This window comes from Haliotis asinina, chromosome 5 (assembly GCF_037392515.1).
Source record: "Haliotis asinina isolate JCU_RB_2024 chromosome 5, JCU_Hal_asi_v2, whole genome shotgun sequence".
Lineage (NCBI taxonomy): Eukaryota > Metazoa > Mollusca > Gastropoda > Lepetellida > Haliotidae > Haliotis > Haliotis asinina.
In genome coordinates this window covers 42,867,651-42,891,954 of record NC_090284.1, presented here as the reverse complement: position 1 = coordinate 42,891,954, position 24,304 = coordinate 42,867,651, and the positions used below count along the sequence as shown (strand labels likewise).

At 40.0% G+C, this 24,304-nt stretch overlaps 1 protein-coding gene across 1 annotated transcript in view; it reads right to left on the bottom strand.

Moving 5' to 3' along the window:
• Positions 1 to 22,450, bottom strand: part of LOC137284520 (protein NDNF-like) — a 46,981-nt gene extending 24,531 nt beyond the window's left edge. Inside the window, exon 1 of the mRNA XM_067816354.1 lies at positions 22,081 to 22,450. Coding sequence (XP_067672455.1) covers positions 22,081 to 22,115 — 35 coding nt within the window. The 5' untranslated portion in view covers positions 22,116 to 22,450. The remainder of the gene's footprint in view (positions 1 to 22,080) is intronic.
• Between the last annotated feature and the right edge of the window lie 1,854 nt (positions 22,451 to 24,304).

The window sequence follows — 24,304 nt, the reverse complement described above, 5'->3', positions numbered from 1 at the left end:
TGTGGCAAACACGTAGGCAGGCGTACCTGGCAGTTGAGCTGATGTGTGGCCAGGATGATTCCTGAGAGGATATATCAGGAAACCCTGTTAATCCGAACTCCTTACATTCGAATCATCAAGCCAGCCTTTAACATCAACAAATGCAGGTTGCATCCACTGAGGCGAAAACATTTGTATGCAGGTTTACGACTCTATTCTATGATGTAAAAAATGTTATATTTGGAATTAAACTTTATCAGTAAAGTACCCATATTATTATTTCTGTTAGGTTTAGTCCCAGTCCCATTCTGGTTTCGAACCCACGCTCTCCAAGTCACTCTGCTAATCGTCAGGACATAAAGTTAGCCATCTAACCCACTGAGCCACCGCGATGAACGTGGTATCATTTTCTATCACTTAAAATAATGTCAGGGCAAATTTGGACAGTGACGTGCTAGATCAATTTCACAAACGCAAAGCTATCATTCGTTTATACATAGATTTCTGTATCATAATTACTCTCCCTACCGCCTTACCGGATTACATATATCATTTCATGTCATACATAATGCATTCAGAAGAAATCATGAATTATTTAAACTTTCCACAGTTGTCGGTGTATCTTATCTATATAAGCCATCATCTGACCCTACATAGACTTGCACAAGTCTCTAAGGTAATAATATATAGTGTAAACGATAATTTAACAAAATATAGGTGTTCTAGCAGACCGACGTCCTTACATGCACTGTCCACGATTGTAGACTTGAGACTTGAACCGATCGAACGTCCATGCGCTAGATATTACACAGAATGAATATATCATGTAGTCTATTTGAATACAATAAAACAGCAAATATTCTCAGACTGCCATTAGAGTGAGTGGGTGAGTGAGTTTAGTTTTACGCCGCACCCAGAAATATTCCCGCCATATGGCGGCGGTCTGTAAATAATTGTGTCTGGGTCAGACAATCCAGCGATTAACAGCATCGATCTGCGCAACTGGGAACCGACGACGACGTGTCAACCAAGTCAACAAGCCTGACCACCCGATCCCGTTAGTTGCCTCCTACGACAAGCATAATCGTCTTTTGTGGTAAGCATGGGTTGCTAAAGGCCTATTCTACCCCGGTTAGTCACGGGTTTGTGCCGTTAGAACTGGGCGAAAGTTGGTTTTTAACAGTGCATCGGTAAAGCAAGTCGTGACAGCTTGGATAAGAGGATAAGCAGACCGGGATTCGAAAAGAGTGGTTTCTGACGAGAATGGTTAAGGTGCTCCTCGTAGCAAAACCATTCATTGTCTTACTTTGTGATCTTCTAAATTCACAGAACTAATCCTAAAAGTGGCATTCATCTAAAAAAACGTATCTATAATCCTCTTATCAAATACAGTGGTCATACACCATGCTTTAATTAAGATCTTATAATAGCATTTACTTTACTTACTCTCTCACGAAAGAAATATATAATTTCAAGCCTTGCAAAATCGAACGATACTGTTCTCGGTTTAATCGTCCGAGTTAAAAAAAATGTCCCTTTAAACGAAATAGTATCACTTTCGTGATAACCCAAGCAGTATCTATTTTGACTCTCTGGTGGACAGTTGACTTGGCGTTGCATGTGTTCATAACATGGTCACTTGTAGTGCAGGCAACGCTCCCTTTTTCACGAAACCATGACATTTTTACTCTTAAATAGAGACTGGTAAATGCGTGCCTTGAACGGAACAACGGGCACTACATTTAGTTCGTATTTTCCCTGAGCATATGTAGATACTATAGTCCTGTTTTGTTTATGGGGTGAGTGGGTGAATTTAGTTTTACGCCACTTTCAGCAATATCACCAGAAGTGGCTTCACACATTTGTCCCACGTCCAGTAGGCTACCCTACCGCTCATTTGTTTATGAAAATTCTAAATGGTATTTAGTGGTGGACAGTCTCTTTCAAGGGAACTGAAAGTCGGTGGTTCTATGCCTGCCGCTGGACATTAACATAGGACTGGTCTGCGCAGGTCATTATACCATGGGGGCGACGGGCTAGCCTAGTGGTTAAAGTATTCGGTCGTCGCACCAAAGGTTCGGGTTCGATTCACGGCATTGCTACTATGTGTGAAGTCCGACTGGTGTACCCCGTCCTGATATTATTCGAATAGTGCAAAAAGCGGTGTAAAACTCACTCACTCATTATACTGTATCTAAGTGTTGAACAGGAACATGGTGTACCGTCTTTCTAGCGCCATAAACCAAGCATAAGTCTGGGTTTACTACATACATATACATGTACATGGAAAGATGCAATAATCGTAAACAGAACTTCAACCCTGCACACATCATCACTCTACATTCGTCCGGAAGCAAAGTTTCCCGATTAAAGGATTTCGCTGTATAGAGTATCTATTGAGTGTATAGTAAAATCGGTCCGATTAAATAAGAGCGCATAAATTGCAAACATACACGGCTAACGCCCAGTACAACGGGGATGAAACTAATGCCATAAGTATGTTGCACTAGGCATATAGCACCTATGCCTACATTTCCAAATGATGATTGCATGCATTCCGCAATACAGTTTCACGTTGAGGCTGGTACCAAGGAGAAACAGATGAACAGAAACACACTGCATGCTTTGATAGGGGAAGTACGATGCGGTGAGGAATGTCGTTGCTGACGGGGGAGGTCCTGACGTCGTTCTCAGAGAGATGCCAGGTTTAGTTCGGAGAGACACTAGGTTTTGAGTTCGGACAGACAGTAGAACAGTAGATCGAATTCAAACAGAATCTAGTTCGAGTTCAGACAGACACTAATTTAACCGAGATCAGCTAGACACTTGTCCGAGGTGAGACAGACAATAGGTCAGTCGGACAGACAAAAAAACGGTTTCAGAGAAACACATGATCGAGTTCAGAGAGACACAAAGTCGAGTTCAGACACTTGGTCAAAGTCGGGCCGACTTTAGAGAGACATAGGGTTCGAATTCAGACAGTGTCAAAGTTGGACAGACACGAAGACGATTTCTGAAAGACACGTGGTCGAGTTCAGAGAGACACTAGGCCGAGATCAGACGGAAACTAGGTCAAAGACGCACAGACACAAGGCAGATTTCAGAGAGACATAAGGTTGGGTTCAGAGCCACATTAAGCTTAATTCAGACAGACACAGTCACAATAACAGGTACAGCCGGCGTAACGAATGAGACCAGGGTTTATTATAACAGAATGGACAAGCCGTACTCCGAATTAAGGAATATTAGAATTCAATCATCAAAACTTTGTGAAACGTATACTACGATTTTCGGCTTGATTTTAAAAAAAAATAGCCTACTCGTGAAAAGCAGGACAGAAAAAACTGTTTGTTTTCAAATGTTCATGAAATGTTGATATCGTAATGGAAAATAGTGCGGATACTTGCAGATACAAATTGTCACAACTTCCCACGGAGGATTCAAAATAGTCCGATTGCTTTCAGATTAGAATTGTCATGACTTCCTCTAGCAGTGTGGCCAGTATTTTAGCATTGAATAATTATTAATCAAATTACAATAAGCATCTTGAAGGGAAAAACACCCACATGTGTAGCCGAAATCGACTCATATACAGGAAGCAACCGACAATCGAGGGTCAAAGAGCACAAACGTCATCCTGTGACGTGACATTGTGGTCGATAGGTTCGTAACGCACATGTTCTTCAGACCACAGGAGCATTCGCAATGCATCACTGGACAATGACCACGATAAAAACTACATTTTTTCTCTCACTGACCTTACACATATTCGTCCACATCAATGTGAGCCCGTTGTCAAACTAGAACTAGACTTAACAGCGTCAAAGGAAAAGTGGCAGGTCTATGGAATGAAGACCGCTCACACGGAGAGTGTAGTTCTTAAACACAAGCTGGTATTAAACTCTAGTCTCACAGAATGAAATATTTGTTTATCTTAACACCATGATTTTTCACGAGACACTTATTCTTCTCATGTAAAATGAATAGCTGTTATTTTTATCAGCCGAAAAGTGGCGTTTAATTTTGTCAAAACGTTGTCAATCATGTTGTCTTAATGTTATCATTCTGTTAAAGCAACATATTTGTACCAATGTCATATATGTATTGCATACTCTGAACTTCAGCTTCTCTAAGTGCTCTAGTCTCACTATACGTTTTTTTAAACAAAGACAATATTTCATCAAAGAAAATGCTTTTGCGACCCGTGGACATCCTGTCGTGAAAGGCTACTACTCTTAACATATGTCATCATATCCCAGTATTGCGCAGATCGTGGATTTGATCACTGGATTATCTGGCCCATACTCGATTACTTACGATTACTTACCGAAAGCTGCCACATAACTTGAATATTGCTGAGTGCGGCTTAAAACAATTATGAGACCATGAGACCATTAACAAGCTCATACAGGGAGATCATCATTAGGAGATAAACATTTAAAAATTAGTGCAGTAGAAGTAAACAGACGTCCATCTTCTCCCTTTCCCTAAAAAGTCCCTTGAAAAATAACAACATACTCGTCATCAGGGACAGACACAAAACAGCACTGCAGATCCTGGTCTTCCAAAACACGAGTACCATCAACTGGATATTGTCATAACTTTGATCAAGGTGTTTAAGTGAAATGAGGAAAGACTCCGTCGTTTTGTAACAATTATCGATCAGGTCGTCCTGACAGGACTTTACTGGATTCTGGTTGGTGAATATGAGGAAGGACATAACTTGTCCCATTCGTAAGTACACGTACTAGCGGAAAGAGCCGAGTAGATCCGAATGAACCTGTTCAAGCAGCCGGCGGTGCTACGATCGAGTCACGAAGTTCCAGCTTAGTTCAGCTAGGTTGTAAAAGGGACTTTTATGGTCAGTTATCCCCCTGTCCTCGGGTTTAATTTGGGGTGTTTTCATGCACCAAATACATGAACAAATCCGTCACAAATCCGAAACAATTACTTTCATTTTTATTTTTATTTAATGCTTGATGGTGGCGATTAGAGGTGTTGTTATTTGATAGGAAGTGTCTTTGTCTTAAATACGCCCCATTAGGAAAGTTTTCGGAAATACGAGCATATAGCGTAGAAATTTTGTTAAATCCGTACATTACATATGAACTACATATAGAACTTCAGTCCTACCCCACAAAGATACACATGTGATACATGGGATGTGGTCTCACCTTAGGCAAGCGGGTTTGTTCAGAACTACCTCTGTTCACCCAGGAGAAAAAGGGTACCCAGTGGAATAAGTCATGTGACAATAACCTTCAAGTGTCTCACAGGCAGCTTGGGTTATCCAGGGTAATAATGAACTGTCTGTTTGTATGCGTTTGTATACAGCACGCAGTTGCTGTATGGAATTCAGCGTTATAGAAGTGCACATAGTACAACACAGAAGTACAACAAGTAAAAGTATGCCAGGGTCATAATCGAACCGAATCATGGATTCCAACGAGCTAAAACGCATCATGCATGGACAGGTGAAGTGTAACACCTTAGATCCCGATGCTAATATGAATTTTTGAAGAATGACTAGCGTCCATTCACTTGTACACTTCCAGAACCTCATATGTCCATGACATTTAGGGGATTGAATGGAGTCATCTTTACTTCGCTGCCATGGATTTCGGAGTAAACAATCGGAAAATTTATAAATGCGGCAAACCTGCCCCAGGATCACACCACAACTGGCTGTAACTGGTAATATATTGGGGGAAGAGTCAACGTTGGGACATTTTTATGCTTATGATAAAGCTATCATCTGCATGCAGAGTGGATGGTAAGTAGGGCTGTAACGATGCCTCGAACTATCGATGGATGGCAATTGTTGAGACTCCAATATCAATATTAATCGGTGGTAGAAGAACAAACTATCGATGCATCGATAGTATGTGTAACTATCGCTACATTAGTAATTGACCTCCGTTGATAAAATGCAGGAAGTACCAGATTCGTTGTTTGATTTAGAGTTATTCCCCCCTGTTATCTGTTAAACATTTATCACAGAACCTGGGACTTCTTTAGCTTATTGTCGTGTGTGCCATATAAAATTATATTTTCACTTGGGAAATGACTTCAAATGAAACAATTAAAGAAGAAAAGGCTATTGCAGTGCACCTTCACTATCGCAATAGCATGTAGAGATAGCAATAATAATGAAGGAATAGTGTGTCTGGACACTCAACATGAAACAAAAGGAACAAAATAATGATCCTTCATGCTAAATATCTATTCGATTACGCCAATACTGTGTTCCTATTGTTCTTTTTGAGCATTGGCAAATTGTAATTTACAATCAGCAATTGTACCACTCTTCGACATACAGTATGGTGAGGCCTGCATCATCAATTCGATATGCGTGCACTTAATGCACCGGGACGATGCAGAGATGAAAAGGGAAGGGGAAAAAATGTACGGGTTGACATATCTTACACAATTGTTTGCTATACACATTAGGGCACAGTATGCCACATACATTTGCCTCATCAGTTAAGCATATAAATCACGCAAAACAACAGTTCGGTAAATACATCCAAGCACACAGCATGTCGACTGAGACGTTTGAGGCAGCTTCTTTGGTCGCAATGCACCTTATAACGTTTAACTCAACAAGGTCGATTTTCTACATGACGTCAACAAATACTTCAATGCAGCAACCATTAAGCACACGCCATGAATCTGTTTTCAAATCGCTAACAGCGCACATGTGGTTCTGCGAGACCACCTCGCCAAACGTTGTTGTGTCTTTTGCCTAACTGTTGAACATCAAGCAATTCAGTCTGTATTTATGGGGTCGGTTTACATAACGTTTATACGTAACGCGCCCGAGTGAACAGTTGGCGTTGTCCCAGGTCGACTGTGGTGGAGTCTAGACTGCCGAGAAGCAACACAACCTAACGTCAAATAACAGGGTGCAAACGTATTAAGCAGCATGATCCCAGAACATCCATCACACCCTTCATACACTTCACTAGACGGAACCCCGTCACTTCACCTAGACTGTGTAACGCCTTTGCCAGGGCCATAACCCCCAATATATAGGTTTATAGGTTAAGTACGTTGCGCTTTGATGGTATCTTTACTACACGTCTTAATTAGGACACGCTTCTACAAAACTGTATGTCAAGGTCTTGCTTTAATTAAGCATACTACGTATGGTGGTTTTATGTCATGGAGAGTATCCTCACTGTGGCAGATTATTTTTTATCGAACTTCAGTTATTAACCCCACTTGAAATTGAAATTATATCATTAATTTTGCTTCAGTATAGAAATAATAACACATAAGCTCAATGGTATGAAATATGTCCGTGTTTTCTAATTTCTTTGATAGAATTGCCCTGTCATATCATAGTTTTAAAGCAGTAGTAGAAGGAGTAGAAGTTCTAGTAGTAGTAATAGCTGCAGTAGTAGTAGTAGTAGTAGTAGTAGCAGCAGCAGCAGGAGCAGCAGGAGCAGCAGCAGCAGGAGCAGTAGTAGTAGTAGTAGTAGTAGTAGTAGTAGTAGTAGTAGTAGTAGTAGTAGTAGTAGTAGTAGTAGTAGTAGTAGTAGTAGTAGTAGTAGTAGTAGTAGTAGTAGTAGTAACAAAAGGTTTCCCTATAGTAGAATGGTGATCCGCCTCCATGTATGACTAACAGGGTTGAATACCTTACTATGTATGTCGGCAACTCGCCTGGATCGTCTCCACCATGTGATACAGATTAGATAGGACAGAGGTACTTTAGCCCGCTAATGGGAACTTAAAGAGCTGCTCCATCGAGGTAGCGAATACATTCAGCATGCACTGATGATGTTTAATTTCCGGGACAATGCTCGAGATTCCCTAAGCCATAAACCCAACATTTGTAAATGATAAACAACTGTTTATATGCTATTTTCCCCTCGAAGTGTGGAAATGAAGAGTTAAAAAGAGTTTTTTTTCTCATAGCTGGATCATGAAAACGATGTGACCTATATATTTCTGGACGACGAGTAATTATTGGTTTCTAGACTAACACGTGAAGTCTGAAAGATATCGTTACTCTGCTCTCCCTTAACAGTGTCACATGGGTGGCTGTTTGTTGCTTGCTGTAGAAAATGGAGGAGGTGAAAAAGAGTGTCAGTGATCAGTTCATCTGGACAAATGTTTTCATCGGAAACATTATTATTCCAAGCGACTGACAAATCCACTGACTTACAGAATAGGAACGTGGAATTATATTTTTAAGCTTTTCAAGCACGACTCTCGTTGTTTCCACTGAATATACAAATAGTTTTGTTTACATAAAGAAATGGACAGCGTTAGATTTGATACTCAGAGTGAGTGAAGTTGGGTTTTACTCACTCTTAACAATATTCCAGAAATATCACGACACGGGATACCAGAAATGGCCTTCATATGTTGTACCCATGCGGGGAATCGAACCCGGGCCTTCGGCGAGACCACACGGCTACCCCACCGGAGGATTGGTAAGGATTAAATTATGTTAAATATCACACACACGCACGCACGCACGTACGCACCCCACACACCCCTAAGTCGAAGTCCTGGGATGGGGTAATCAAATATAAGGAGTTGTTAGTAGTTCAAAATAATACTGACATTAAACCAACAATTAGAATTCCACAGAGATCATAATCGTCGAAGTCCTGGGCGCCATCAAATACACAGAGTTGCTAGCAAATAATACTGAGATTAAACCACCGGATCAATTATGATTCTGCAGGGACGCTAAAGATCCATCGCCTTTCATAATTGTAAACATAAAAAAACGAACCACGAAGCCGAGAACCAAATCCACCCAGTGCTCTTAAGCTGGAAAGGGCAAATATGACGAGAGTAGTGCTAGTCTGAAGACACTCGTACAGCACAACACTACCGATACTCAACTGTTCCATGGCTCTTAAATAATACCACCCATATAAACATCTACACTACCAGGGAACAGATGCGGGGTTCGTCAGTGCTGAAACTTTTCTTGATTACGCTGTTAAGTTGTGGGTCTGGAACCTTGGAATGGTAACGCAGGTTTAGTCTACAAGCCCACCGTGGTGGTAGATAAACCACGAACAGGTTAGGAAACAGAGAAATAAGCCTAGCGCTCTTGTAAACCAACTCAACGGTAATATTAGAAGTTGTGTAGTGAGCTACAGCACTGTGGCTGAAGGTGCTCCGTGGCTTTGTAGCCGTGTTTGATCTACCTCTTAAAAGGTTATGGTTTTAAAGTCAAAAGTTTTCGCTCAGTTTCCTTAGAAAAGTAAACCAGATCTTCTTTAAAATCATGCTGTTTGTTTACCGATGTGCTGATAAGGAGAAGGAGCAAACTAAAATGATGGTAATCGCTGTGAAATAATTGGACGATGGGTAGAGTTTCAACGGCTCCCTCTGCGGTGAGGTAACTGTCGAATTCGCCTGCTCTCTCTCTCTCTCTTCTCTCTTTCTCTCTTCTCTCTCTCTCACCCTATGTCTCTTTTCGCTCCATCTACCCCTCTATTGCTCGCGTTCGCACCCCTCCCTCATACGCGCTCTCTCGTCCTATATCGGAGTCTCATAATCCACAAACATTTAGCAGAAAATAAATTGACAAATCTCCATGACATTCTACTCACATACACGCCATGTGAGCTATATTTCAAATGCACACGTATTGCTCTCTCTCTCTCTCTCTCTCTCTCTCTCTCTCTCTCACACACACACACACACACACACACACACACACACACATTCCACACACATATACATCTATTGCCATCTCAAGCATATTCTAAACACATACACGTGCAATACTAAATTCTAGAAATGTTCACCCCACTGGTACCATTTAAAGAATCTTTTCCAATATGACGGCCTACATCAGACAAGGGCAGTTAAATCTGGTAGCATGTCACGTAGTATGAAGGCTAACTGTCATACTGACGTCTGCCAAGATCTAAATGCGGCTGTTTATTGAGATCCAACACATATAGGGCATCAGTTAGTATAAATATGATAAGCATATAGAAGTGAGATTATCCTTGATTACAGCGCTAACCGATCCGGTTCTGCCCTTGGCCACCCTGACGCTGACGTACATAGGGTTAACAGGTGCAAGCAAACAAAGACTGGCATCTTTTTAACCCTTGTGCGTAGGACACCCTCTTGTAAAAACAGTGTATTCAGAACGGCTGCAGTGCCGAATCTTCCATTTCGTATGTTCTATACGAAGTTTATACATCTTGTTTGTTATTTATTCATGGTATTTATTTGTTTATTTTTCATTTTGCACTTATCTCAATCTCGGTGAATGCGATATGAGAGGATATCTTTACGAATCGTCAGTTCGCCATATCATAAGAGGAAATGCCGGCGTGATTGGACGAGACGATATGGGGTATTTTGCTCCTTTTATCAAGAATGTTACACTCCCCATGTGATAATGAAAACAAACATTTACAGTGGGATATCGGGTTTGGTTAAACATCCGGTTAATCAGGTTCCAGCCCGGTGAACCCACGTTAACATATTGGCGAGACATGCGATAGATTGTTCTTTTATAAATCGATAACGAATATGTCATTATATCACACGATCATTGGTTCAGAGCATCTGATGTAACAGAATGTCACGGCCTACACAGATAATGTTGTACTGACTTACCATCAATACACTTATAGCAAACGTTCAGCGTGTTTTGAGTTAGTGGGTTGAGTTCAGTTCCGTTGTATTTCAGTTGTATCAAGTAATCAGCTTAATGTAGGGGGAGGAAGCGGGGACTTTATGGCGTTGGTCATACAGATCTAGCCTTGCTCCAAGGCTGTATTGAATGCTGAGCCCATGGATTTATCTGTCTCTCAGTCCCTGAACCACATTATTGTCCCCACAGTCTAACCCTCCCTGCAATGTTAAGGACCTTGGTGAAGCAAGTCTAGATTCCTTAGGTTCTGAATCTCTGGACCCCCTGGAGCTCCTTTTCAGTTAAATTGGTTTGTTGTTACTATCAAATTAATATATATTCAAAGGCTAAACGTTAGTCTAAATATGGATGCATAGTAATTCTATGCTTTAGGAGGCAAGTATAAATAGGAGGTCCCCAGTGTAATCATCATGTTGTCTCGATAATGCGTGAACATATCATGTTGTCCCAATGTTAGATAACCATTAATACGTTGCCCCGATGTTACGTAAACATTATTATGCTTTCACATCGGGAGGTGAACAAAGTTACGTTGTTCCGATGTGCTCGAACGTCACTACGTTGAATCGGCGGTGGAATTTAAGAACCGTTAACACCTACAGTTGTGGAAACAGGTGTTTGCAAAACGGATGAGAATTTTTACCTTACATTTGAGCGAACACCTGATACCATCATTAGTTGCCAGTGATTCATGAACACATGCTTAATACTCCGATTCGCACAACAGCGACCAAACACTAATGATGATTTTTTAAACAAATTCAAAATTAGCTACATGATGAGTGTGAAAAGATTCTGAAGCGCCAAGACACATTTGCACCGAATAGCTCCTTTTATACCTCTATACCAGCAAGTCACACAAGCAGCAATTGGTACATCATGCGTATCCGATATATACAAAATGACATAGTTATGTATAGTTAGCAAACTCCAACACAGATATGAAACTCTTACTATGAATAATGAATAAGTACTCTAATTATGACCTCTTGTCAAACGGTACTACACACTCCCCGTGGATTTACTACAGTGGTTAAAGGCTGCATCTGTCATTACCATAGACCTTCCTTTTGCATACAGCAATATACATAAAATGTCTTAAAGATCACATATACTCAAGGGGGCACAAATGCATAAATCATCTCTTAACATCGTTATAAATGAAACCCCTTCATTAAAACTGCTCATGTAGTTACCTTAAATCGACCTTTTTGACAACAGTGCACAGTTCTCTCCCTCGAACGAAATTTCAAACCACCAGAGCGGTGCGCCTACGTGATGTAATATGAGGTATACCTGTGTGGGCATGCTGTAGTATTCCTCTACATTCCCGAGGGTAGATTATCTTGTTTATAGGTTTGTCTAAACCTGTAATCAAAACAATTGTCTTGAAAAATGAAAACTCTGTGTTTTCACAATTTACTGATATTTAATCTTGTCACCTGCTTCGCTTATTTTCCGAGATACAACTTGTTTTCATAGACGATTCTGACAAAATGGCTTGTTGTCATAATGTTTATAAATCGTTCTTGTAGTTTTGTTACAAACGGTGTCGTGCAAAATCTTTTGGTCATGGTTCAACTACGAGCAGGAAGTACTTTTGATCTTTCAACTTGATAAAACAAACCATAATCTAATTGATTCTCAAACTGAATTTAGACCGTGAAGCCACGATTGGCGATGCTCTGTCCCGAACATCCGCCAGTCTGAGAATAAATGTCATTTAGGATTGTTTTACAGTTACAATATCTAAACTACTTTGTACTGGTAGTAAAATATGTATTTGATAGAGGGAGAATAGAATTTTGCATGATATTGCTTACAACATAACAATTTGACAGCAACACAACGAGTCGGTGTGTCCTTGTTGACGCCGAGAAATCAGCAAATTGACGAGCTTCTTACACATGTTCTATACAACTGCTAAGCGCGGGGTCCGGTTAAACGAGTACAATTAATGAACGTAAGTTTCGTTTCACATAAAAATCGCCCGGAAGGCGGGGTTTCCGGATATGTGGGGGTCCGGGTAAACGGGGTGCGACTGTAACTGAAAATCCTTCCTTATATGACATCACTGCAGGGCTATGGCGAAAGAGTTACGTAACCTGTCTTTGGATCCGTGGGCGGGCGAGAGTGAAGCAGACGACTTTTCGGCAGCTTTTAATTGCTCGGTATTAATTTACCACTCGTTGTTAAAGAATGAATTTGGTGTTCCACTAACCATAAGTCTTTCATATGTAATGGTTAAAAGAGTAACAAAATGTGATTTTATTCGTTCTTTAATATAACACTGCTATTACTTTAAAGGCAAAATCTTAAATACACTCTCCTAAAATATTTGCATCTGACAGTTACGTTTGGTTCTCCCTGTCTCAGTGCTACGTGGACCCGTGAAGATCTACGGTTTAGACTAGGTCCTTCCTGCCAAGCATTTCAGTGCTACTTGATGCTGAAAACTTGCATCTTCATCAACTTACGCATCTTGAAACGCGACAAATTGAACTGAGTGGGACTCAGCTGATTCATACGATCGATCTCAGTTGCATATGCCCTGGAGTTTCTTGATAAAGCCATAGGCTAACACCAGTTATCAGGAATACTGATTTAAGCATCGTCAAACAACAAATATTACTCCATCAGTCAACGAGGCACATGAGAAGAAGCCGAAGGTTAAGTGCATCTGTACCCTGCTACCATGAAGTAGAAGCCACAATCGGCCTATGGCACTGTCTCTTATACAGTACTCATTTAGGACCATCAACGAAGTAAAACCTTAAGAAGGTGTTCCCTTGCTCCTGCAAGAACGCCTGATTTAATAATTAGCTTGATAAACTCAATGAAATCCGCACTGGTTAACCAAGTTGGCAACCTTGCCAAATTTGTGTTATTTAATCTTGTAATCACATTTACTTCAGTACAAGGAACAGGCAAGCGTGAGGAGAAAGCAGCACGTGTGTAGAGAAACAGAAGATGGTCCTGGCTATTCTACAGGCAACAGCAGACGAGTAGGTCGACTAACCCTGCCCTCTGAAGGCTACACTCAATTTCTGCTCGCGACACACATGGATTTCTGCAAGCCCAAACACCGTCTCTACATCTCTGGAAGCAAGATTGGTTCTGCAGACCATATTATCATGTTATTATATAGTCTGCTAGACTTCTCTTAACAGTGCATGTACTTTGGAACAGGAAACATAAGCTACATCGGAATTTGTATTTGTATTGACAAATTGAATAAACGATCCGGGCGTGGAAGGTTGATGGGTAATTCTTGCTGTGGGCGAGGTATACTTAGGTTTAATCATCTGAATCTGTTGTGTTGTATTGTGTCCTCGTAGATAATTGACTGAAGAGTCAGTGACTCCGGGTTTCTTCTCATGTATCCTGAAATTCTTGGTTGAGTATCTGTTTTCTTAAACGACCATACATTCAAAAATGACGGTGTATTCTGCTTCAATGGAAACTTCAGGAGATCTTTGAACAATAACCACTGCAGAACATACAACTACTACACGGATGTTTGTATGGGTGGAGAAGTTGCATCTAACCATACGAAGGCGAGCAATTTATCAATTTGTTTCTTACACGTGTAATTCTAATGCTTCATTTTCATCCTGTTGTATTTTAATTTGCATTCGTTACGGACAATCTGGGCAAACATTTGCAGAACCCGATATCCGATATGCTGACTTAGCAATATCGATTAGTACAGCCTAATCAGTGCTATGTCAATTCCAATGTAATCGTCTCGGTGCAATGGATGTCTCATTCGTATTGACAAAGTGTCTCGGACCAAATTAAATTAATATCTATACCTTAACTGACGCGGCTTAATTACCCAGTCTCGAGTCAACAATGTTTCCGATAAGTTTGCCAGATCAAATACCACAATCCGTATACTGAAATTATTTCAGTTTGTTTCGATATTGATCAAACAAGTTGTTCAAAGCTATCAGTAATTCTTTGACGGGAGTTATGCTGCTATGTTTGAAATGATTCAGCATTTTCTCGTTGGTGTGATGCAATATATACGAGGCAATCAAGTGGTTGTGAAGTTAAGTGAATACAGTGTTACAAAAATGTCCAATGTATCAGTGTAAACAATGTTTTGTATTCACAAATTACAATTTGCATCGTGACGTTGATTCATGGGGTGGTCTAATTATAATTTGCGAATACGTTTTTAGTGTCGCGCACAAAGTTACAATGTAGTGTGTAATCAGGGTAATATAAAAACAGTAGCACATATTTTAATGATAATGAGTGAGTGAGTTAATATTTAACCTCACATCGGCAATATTTCAGCCATATCGTGACGAGAACATTCAGCAATGAGAAGGACTAGTGATAATGAAATGATACAATGTGATATATACCCAAGGTAGTACGTGAAAGGAAGGGTGGATGTTTTCAGAACAGTGTAATAGGAAACGTTTAAATATGCAATGTAGTAGTAGTAGTAGTAGTGGTGGTGGTGGTGGTGGTGGTGGTAGTAGTAGTAGTAGTAGTAGTAGTAGTAGTAGTAGTAGTAGTAGTAGTAGTAGTAGTAGTAGTAGTAGTAGTAGTAGCAGTAGTAGTAGCAGTAGTAGTTGATGCTGATGCTTGTGCTTGTGCCGGTGCTGCTGATAGCGTGGTGGTGGCAGATACACAAGAATAAATCTTACATGCCATTATAATGCGTATTTAACCACTGTGTGTTGTAACGAATGATGTATAGCATATGACCAACACATAGGATTTAAACGTATCGAATGAGAGCATACGAAAATAATGTAAAGGGGCATTCAGCGTGAAACAGGAACCAATGTAATGTGTACTTAATGTAGCAATGAAAAAAATGTCTACAGTTTCTTCTATCATGTAGTATAAAGCAACTATGTACTATATCTTTAGAGTAATAGCCAGGAACAATGTCACATTGGCAATATGCTGAAAATATTAATTTATCTGAAGAGCAACAGCCAGGACCAATGCCATGTTAGCAATATATAGAAACAAAACTATGTAATCTGTCTGAAGAGCAATAGCCAGACACGCTGCCATGCTAGCAGTAAAAGCAAACTACTAGTGTATATTGTTGGTAGGTTAATGACAGAACAAGGAGGAACACTAATAAAGAAACATCTCACCATGTCTTACTTTAAAGATAGGTTAGGATTAATCTAAAAAGACAATGGAATATGTATTCAAGGTCATGTGAAGAAACCATGTATTATGTGAGTTTTTGGGGTAAAACATAATAATACGTACAAAGTCTACAGATGTAACTGGCATAAAGTAGTGTAACGCAGCTTTGTAAAATATGTTCATGGTACAGAAACGTAAAATTGTAATTTATAATCACTGTAGTGTTTAAATACACAACACATAGTGTAATAAGTAAAGAAACAATGCATTTGAATTCAGTGTAATATACAAAAAACAATGATCATGTTGGTATGCCATGAAGAAACAATGTAATGTGTATACAATGTAATATATAAAGAAACAATGAATAAGAATTCAGCGTAATATTCAAAGAAAAATGATCAGGCAATAAACGAACAATGCAATGTGTTTTAAATATGTGTATAAAGAAATAATGAGCATGTTTTCAGTATGTTGATACGTTATAAAGAATCAATATAATGTGTATACAGTGTCATGTATAAAGAAAAATAAATATGTATTCAATAAGTGTATAAGGAAGTAATGTAATGTGCATTCAGTATGTTTCAAAGAAACAGTGCATATGTATTCACTGCACAGTATAGAAAACATTGTACACATAGTCAGTATATTATTAGCAAATAATGTAATGTGTATTCAGTGTTGTGTATAAAGGAATACTGTAATGTTGACGAATGTTGTATGAAGAAAAACTGAATATTGAAATTTCAGTGAAAGAATGAACATGTATTTAGTATGTTGGTATGGTATTAAGAAACAACGTTACGTGCATAGTGAATAAATCCTCCAAAGAAACAATGAATGTGTATACAGTGGCATGTATTAAGAAACAATGTAATATGTATTCAATATATTACAAGCAAACGATGTTTAAGTACTCAAGGTAAAGCATAAAGAAACATTGTATACATATTCAGTATATTATATTCAAAATTGTAATGTGTTTTCAGTATAGTGAGTAAGAAACAATGTAATTCGTGTAGTGTAATGAGAGGCAATGTAATGTGTGTTCAGTATGTTATGAAGAAACAATGTATAATTATGTATTCTGTCTAATATAAAGAAACAATGTAATGTGTGTACAGTATGTTGTGAAGAAACAATGTGTATTCTGTCTAATATAAAGACACAATGTAATGTGTGTTCAGTGTGTTATGAAGAAACAATGTATATTTATTCTGTCTAATATAAAGAAACAGCGTGGGTTAAATGTTTTGAAGAATCGCTGTATACATTTTCAGTATATTATTAACAAAATAATGTCATATGTAATTCAGTGTAGTGGGACACGATGTAATTTGTATTCAGTGTGTTATGAAGAAACAACATATACGAATTCAGAGTTGTGTATAAAGAACAGCGTCTTCAGTACAATGTATTGAGAAACATTAATATATTTATTCAAGGTCGTACAATGAAACAATACGTCATACTTTTAGAGTAATCGGCAGACATGTAACTCTGTTAGCAGGAAGAAACAATGGTAATATCAACGAACGGTTTTATAAGTATTCAATAACTGAAGAAGACTCTGAACATTACATGTCAGATCATGTTCATGGTAATACAAACAACTAGTGTAATATATTGAAAGGTGAGAAATACAAAAGAATTCTCGTTTATCTACAAAACAAAGTAGCCTTGGTATCATAAAGTGTTACAGTGTTAATTATCACCTAGAAATAATGTAATGTATACTCGGAATAGCATCAAGAAACAATGTAATATGTACTCGGAATATCACGAAGAAACAATGTAATGTTTACTCAGAATAGCACAAAGAAACAATGTAATGTTTTCTCAGAATAGCGTAAAGAAACATTGCAATATGCACTCAGAATAACATAAAATAAATAATGTAATATACAGTCAGAATAGCATAAAGAAACAATGCCATATGTACTCTGAAAAGATACCATAAATAAAGAACAAAAAATGTATTCAAATTAGTATCACAACAACATATCTATTCAGGAGAATGAAAAGAAACTCTTTAAAAGATGAAACGTGTCTTCAAATGGATGATGACATGAGAGAATTTCCAACTTTGATTCATAGGTGATGCAGTTCCTTACTTCTCTATAACTTGAGGGTTGTTTTTCAAATACATAACTGACTTTAATTTGAATATGTGTCTCATCGGTGGGACAGGATACATCCACCTTTTCGCAAACACCTGGTATGACCACTGCTATTGATACTTTACAAATGTATGTCCAGTGTAATGTATATGTTCAGAATTACAGAAATAGCTCAGCCTAGCAATACTATCCTAAACAAAGATTATGTAATCTTATTGAACTGAAAATATTAATTCTATATGAACCACGTTCCCAAATCGCATAAAAATCAATTGGCAATAGACAATGTAACGGATACAGAAACGTTGATCTGATCTGGTGTCTGAAAAGCTGTGGATAAGGTTCTTCATTATAGATCCAGAAACAATACTGAGAAATATATTGGTGTGTGTGTGTGTGCGTGTGCGTGTGCGTGTGCGTGTGCGTGTGCATGTGCATGCACAAGTGTGCAACTTCCTTCCGGGGTAACAACTGCTTCCTTTCAGACAACTATCACGGTCAACATTTCTAATTCGATAATACCCAAGTCTAGAACTGAGAGATCTTAGAATAGCTCGATATCGTGCAGACCGATAAGTTACATGGAAGGGACATTTCAATATTTCAAGTTTGTCGTCAGAAATAAAGGTATGTGCAGACGACATTGTGTTGATCGCTTGTTTGAAGAATGCATTATTGGAGGGTACTGTAGTCGAAACATCTGGAATACTACCCGCTAGCCTTAGAACATCTACTGCCATGTACTCAGGCACCACTCAACAACATTAGTTAAACAAATGTTTACACAAGATGGTTTGGCAATAACAGATGCGTGATTTCGTTGCTTACTATTCCGAATTGGTGGACAATTTTTTACTCTGTACTCACCATCACGGCGACATGTATATGGGAAGTGTATGTATTCCGTGATTGTGTCAGTAAGTGCCCATCCACGTAACTTAAAGACTACTAAAACTGTTTCTATGAATAATTAGGACACTTCCATGGTATAATATGTCACCGCCTATTCACTTAACCGACACATATAACCATTTACGTGCCCATTTCTATCCTGGCCTTTAACACCTGTCAATGCCAAGCCTATACTACCCATATACACAATGTGTCTTACTCTGCCTTATGCTGTCTTCACCCTTCACTATCGCTGTATATATCCGTCAACGTAGGGTCTTTTTACTAAGATATAGACCTATTTCTGGCGCATAACGTCAATATAAGCGTGTTGTTTCCTACTGTTAACGATCCATGTACCCTGCATCAGATGGAACCATGCCTGTCCGTTTCTATTTACTTTATTCGCACAAATACCTGTTATTGTCCCATGTACGTATCTTAAGGAACTACTTGATTTCGCATCGTGAGCCAGTGATATCGCACACAGTTCTAGATACGACTGGAGGTGAGATGACGTGGCCTAGTGGTTAAGGCGTTCACTCGTCACGCCGAGGGCCTGTGTTCGATTCCTAACGTGTTTGTGAGTGCAATGTCTGGGGTCGTCAGCAGTGATAATGCAGGAATGGTTTTCACTCAGTCACTCGTACACTCACTCGATACGGTCAATGATTAGTTTTAAATCATATCACGTTCAAATTATACAACCGTGTGTCTACTAAATATGGTGAAATACATAGTATGAATTCATCACGATTAAACTCGCTAGTATTGCTAGATTAATAGTCACAATTGTGCAAATCTGAAAACAGCAGATCCTGTGACTCCAAGGCACCAAAACATGTAAAGGGAATTTGGTTGTTCTACCGCTGGACAAATCCAGAACGTTGCTCCCTATTAGATAACAATCCTCTACTGTTTCCACGAAAGGGAGTTCTTGCGTAGTCATAGTGATCCAGGTTAATATCCTATTGAAAGTCTCCTCATCTCGTCGCTCGACTCCAGACTGAACGCGATTACCTGAAGACAGTGCTTCAGGGATAACAGTGTACAGGTTACTGGGCTATCATAGCCGAGATTGTTCTACTGCAGACAGCGTTGTGACGATACAGTCAGCTGTGGACTATGATGGTTGTATAGTGGTTGGAGTGAGTGAGTTTGGTTTAACGCCGATCTGGGGCGTATAAAAATCATGTGTACTCTAAGGAGAAATCCCCAAACGGCAAGTCAGAATAATTGACGGTTCGTAATCAAACATGTTCAGTTTTCAATGATCACTTCATAGAATCTAATTCCATTATTTTTATTTTGATGCCAACGTATGTATGGGGGCGCTGTCTTAAGTAATCCAGCTTGAACCTTGGAGATGCCGAGATCGAGCCAGCCTGTGACCGGGTGTAAAAATAAACCTTGGAGTCAACTTTGTGTACAGACTCTTTCAGTATTGTCACAACCCCTAGTCTACAGTACATCACCCTGTACACGTTGCTGGATGAGATGTTGTACACGCAAAAGAACCCACGAATCCGTTGGTAGATGACCAGATGGTGGCCACACGAATAGGTGCCAACACCTAGTTGGGGATACAGCAACGTGCAGTAAAGCAAAGCACCGTGACTATGTGTCACAGTCCACCCATCTGTGAATGGGTATACATCGTAAGGATGGGAAAGCCACATTAATATGTATAGCGAATAGCAGACTGTAAGAGTTGTATGATCCCCAGGGAGTTGAGATTGAAAATACGATGTGCTGTTGTGATGGACATCCAATGATCGGTAAAAAAACAAATCGCCCTGGACATCAGCGCTATAGAAATACCCAGTACAATAACAATATTATTATTACTACGAACAGTTGACACCATGGTAACGTGATGGACCTGATAATCAAAACCGACCATCCTCATCCTCAGTATCCTCATGATACTCTCAATAGTTCTGGATAATGTAATGTAAGCCTATGAGATAACCTGGGCAGTATATTTCTATCCATAAGATTGTACTTCCTTGTAATATGTCTATCAATGAGGTAAGAATATAATTCCGGGTAGTGTAATATACGTCTATCAGATAATCAGGGAAGTGCATTACTGTCTGCAAGTCTCTTATACCCGAAAGCATGTCTATCAATGAGATATTCCTGGAAGTATATTTCCATCGGTAATATACCATATCGATGGAAGTAGGTATATTCATCTCGATTTAATGAAATATACTCTCTGAAATAATATAGGAAGTATATTTCAGTCTTTCAGATGATAGTTGCAAGCTAAGCAATGTCTAATTTTGAGAAAATGAGGAAGTATGTTTCCCATTGGTAGCACAAGGGTTCCGGATACTCAAGGGTTCCGGATACTCAAGGGTTCCGGATACTCCGATTTTCACTGATAATATTGTTCTTCTATGAAAAAGTATCAGCAAGCATAATAATCAAGGCCATATAACAGTACTGAAAACACCAGATCACTCTATCAAAACATGTTACATAATACCATCAAAGCCAGAGAGTGTCTTCTTGTACATCAAGTCAAACACATGCCTGTTGCCTTTGAGGTTTTGGTAACATTATATAGACCAGTCTTCCCCCCCCCCCCCCCCCCCCCCCCCCCTCCCTCTCCTCTCCCACCCCTACAAGTTCCATATGTCGGGGCCTTCAAACCCTAGGATTATAGCCCTATGAATTAGTAGACCCGGGCTGAGGGGTAAACCAGATAACTGCGTGCTGTCCCCGACAGGCTCAGCTCACATGCACTCTTTATAACTGGAAGGGGAAAGTTGGCGACGCTTTGCGTTAATACGAGAAACCAGTCAAATTCTTCGCAACGTGAATGTACTGCACGTATCTAATCTCCCGCCAGTACAGCATGTGAAGCGAGGCGTGCACTGCACGGCCATGGGTCCCCACTACGCTAAGGGTTACACGAAACTCAAGCATCTTCCAGTTTCAAATATCTAATTGTATGACCCACAGCCAAGGCAAGACAGTGGCGACCGTTAAGTAAGACCAACTCTTTTCTTTGGTGTAAACCGATAGTCAAACAGGGATACGGGATCGTAAAGATATCTTTCTCCATCATTCCTCGGTGAGTAGAATTTGTGTGAGAGATTAACGTCTGCGCTGTTTCTTAAAGAAATACGGATGTCTCACAGAACGTGGAAATCATGGAACTTGTTAAAGACACGTGAGTAAGAAGATAATCCTCGTTGGTCTTATATTGGCGACCGTTGGGATCAGTAAGATTTAATTGCGTCATAGTCTATAAGAGATTGTCAGTTATACAAATGTGTAAATAAGTAGGCAGTGAAAACAAACCTGGGACCAGCGCTGGTACCGTCGTTCCAGGACATAGAATAACACGAGCTGATTTGTTGATTGTTGGTGTAGGGCTATTTGAGATCCGTGACTGTACAATTGGTGAGAGGGAGTCTAACAAAGGGGCATCCAACTTGGCCCCTGATGCTCTCCCGAAGTGCTCCCACATGAACACGTCTACACAACAGCATCATCAGCAAGGGCCTGTATGCACACATTGTCAGTGGCCCACCCTCCCCGCATGTCCACCATGCAAAAGCCTCCAAGTTGAAACACTGTAAGTAACATCCACGAGTCGAGACACGTTTGGCTAGTGAGGCAGAGAGCTCCGTACTTCCCTGCTATCTAGGCAGACGGATTGCCGGTACCACACCGCCTCAGAGCGCACGCGTGCTACTGCTGGCAGCAGTCACGTGACTTCAACTTGGTCCAGTGATTCCACTATTCCCAGAGCGTGAGGGGGAGGGGTGGCTGGAAGTGTCATCGTCACACGGTGAAAAAAATACAACACAATGACAGTGTATATTTGTAGTCTCGTACATCACAGACGGTGATAAGATGACCTTTATACACAATATTGAGGCATCGAGTTTGGAAAACTGTTTTAGAGTTCCGAGGCCGTTTATCCTTTTAAAAATTCAATTTTAACTACTTACATATCAAATTCACAATGTTATTTTGATGATAACTATGATGACCCTAAAGAAAATATCATTGATGATGACGATGATGATGAAGAGGAGGGTGGATGGTGGTGGTGGTGAAAATGACAAGGATCATACTTGTTGAAAAAGTATGTAAATCATCTTGCATCTTTATAACCCAAGAGACATGGATATACATGTGATTGATACAATTCAATTTCATCAGACACAAATCTTTGGACACAAATTATCACACGCCGCCTCCAATCTACCACACACATACGTTTCATCGAACAAGACCACACAGACGGAAATCACTTTACGTATTGTCGTGAACCCTTCAATCAAATTTAATATAATCCCACATTTGATTATATTATTCGTGCAGGATGTCACTCCCGGTCAGTTAACAACACGCACCTACATCCTATAATCAACCTCCGTCTCTGGACTGTCTGAGTGGCCGAGAACCCCTCGGACATCTGGTCCAAGTAAAGTATGTATTTGTGCCGTCGACCGACAGTCTGTGACTCATGCTTGCAAGTAGGAACCATAACGGTGGTCATTATATTTCAGCTGACCACTCGTTTAACATCAATATCAGCCGACCCACTTATCTGCACAACGGTCCGCATGGACAGGTTACAGTGGTACTAAGCGATGCATTATCAATAGTATCCTCTCTCCCAGTCTGGCTCGGACCGGCCAGCCGGACCGGCTGTTATCACTGTGAGTTCTCGCTCAGATCTCGCTCAGATCACGTCTCCAGCCAACGCTGTCCAGTCTCAGGAGCGAGCTAGTGTGAGATTGTAATTCTACGGTGCGTTTGGACGAACAAGCTTCGTCTAAATCTCATACATATTTAGACACTGTTCGAGAGAGCGAAACTCCAGTCTGACATGAACGAGTGTTGCGTGCATGTCTTCATTTTGGGATTCGAACTCGGAATCCAGTCGTTACGAGACAGGACTGCACCAGAGCCAACCCCCTAATACTTGCACGACACACAAATCTCCCGGTCATACGCGTATGATTTGATTACACGTGTACACGAACTGGAAGGTCCTGTAGGAAATGGTTGGTTACTCACAAAAACATGTCCGCCATTTTGGATTTATGTCTGCGTAAATATCGGTTTGTTCTAGCTGTTCTAAATAGTTGATAGTGGCATGATTACAGACTACACGTCGTACTGAAATATTATAAATCTAAGATTCAAACCTAAAGTGTGCTACCTGCATTACATACGTAACCACACAAAAGTCATCAAACATGGATGTATACCTTTTTATCCCCTGCAGTGTAGTTTCCTATAACTATGAGTGAGTATGGTATTGTGCCGCTTCTAGCAATAATACAGCAATGTCCTGGCTGGGGACACCAGAAATGGTCTTCTACCACATGGATACCCCACTGTCCTGGGGGCGTTCGGGTAATCTAGTAGTTAAAGAGTTCGCACGTCCCGTCGAAGACCTGGGCTCGATTCACCACATGGGGAAAATGGGTGAAATCCATTTCTGGTGTAACCCACCGTGATACTACTGGAAGCTGAGTAAATCCAAACTGACTCATTCACTCAC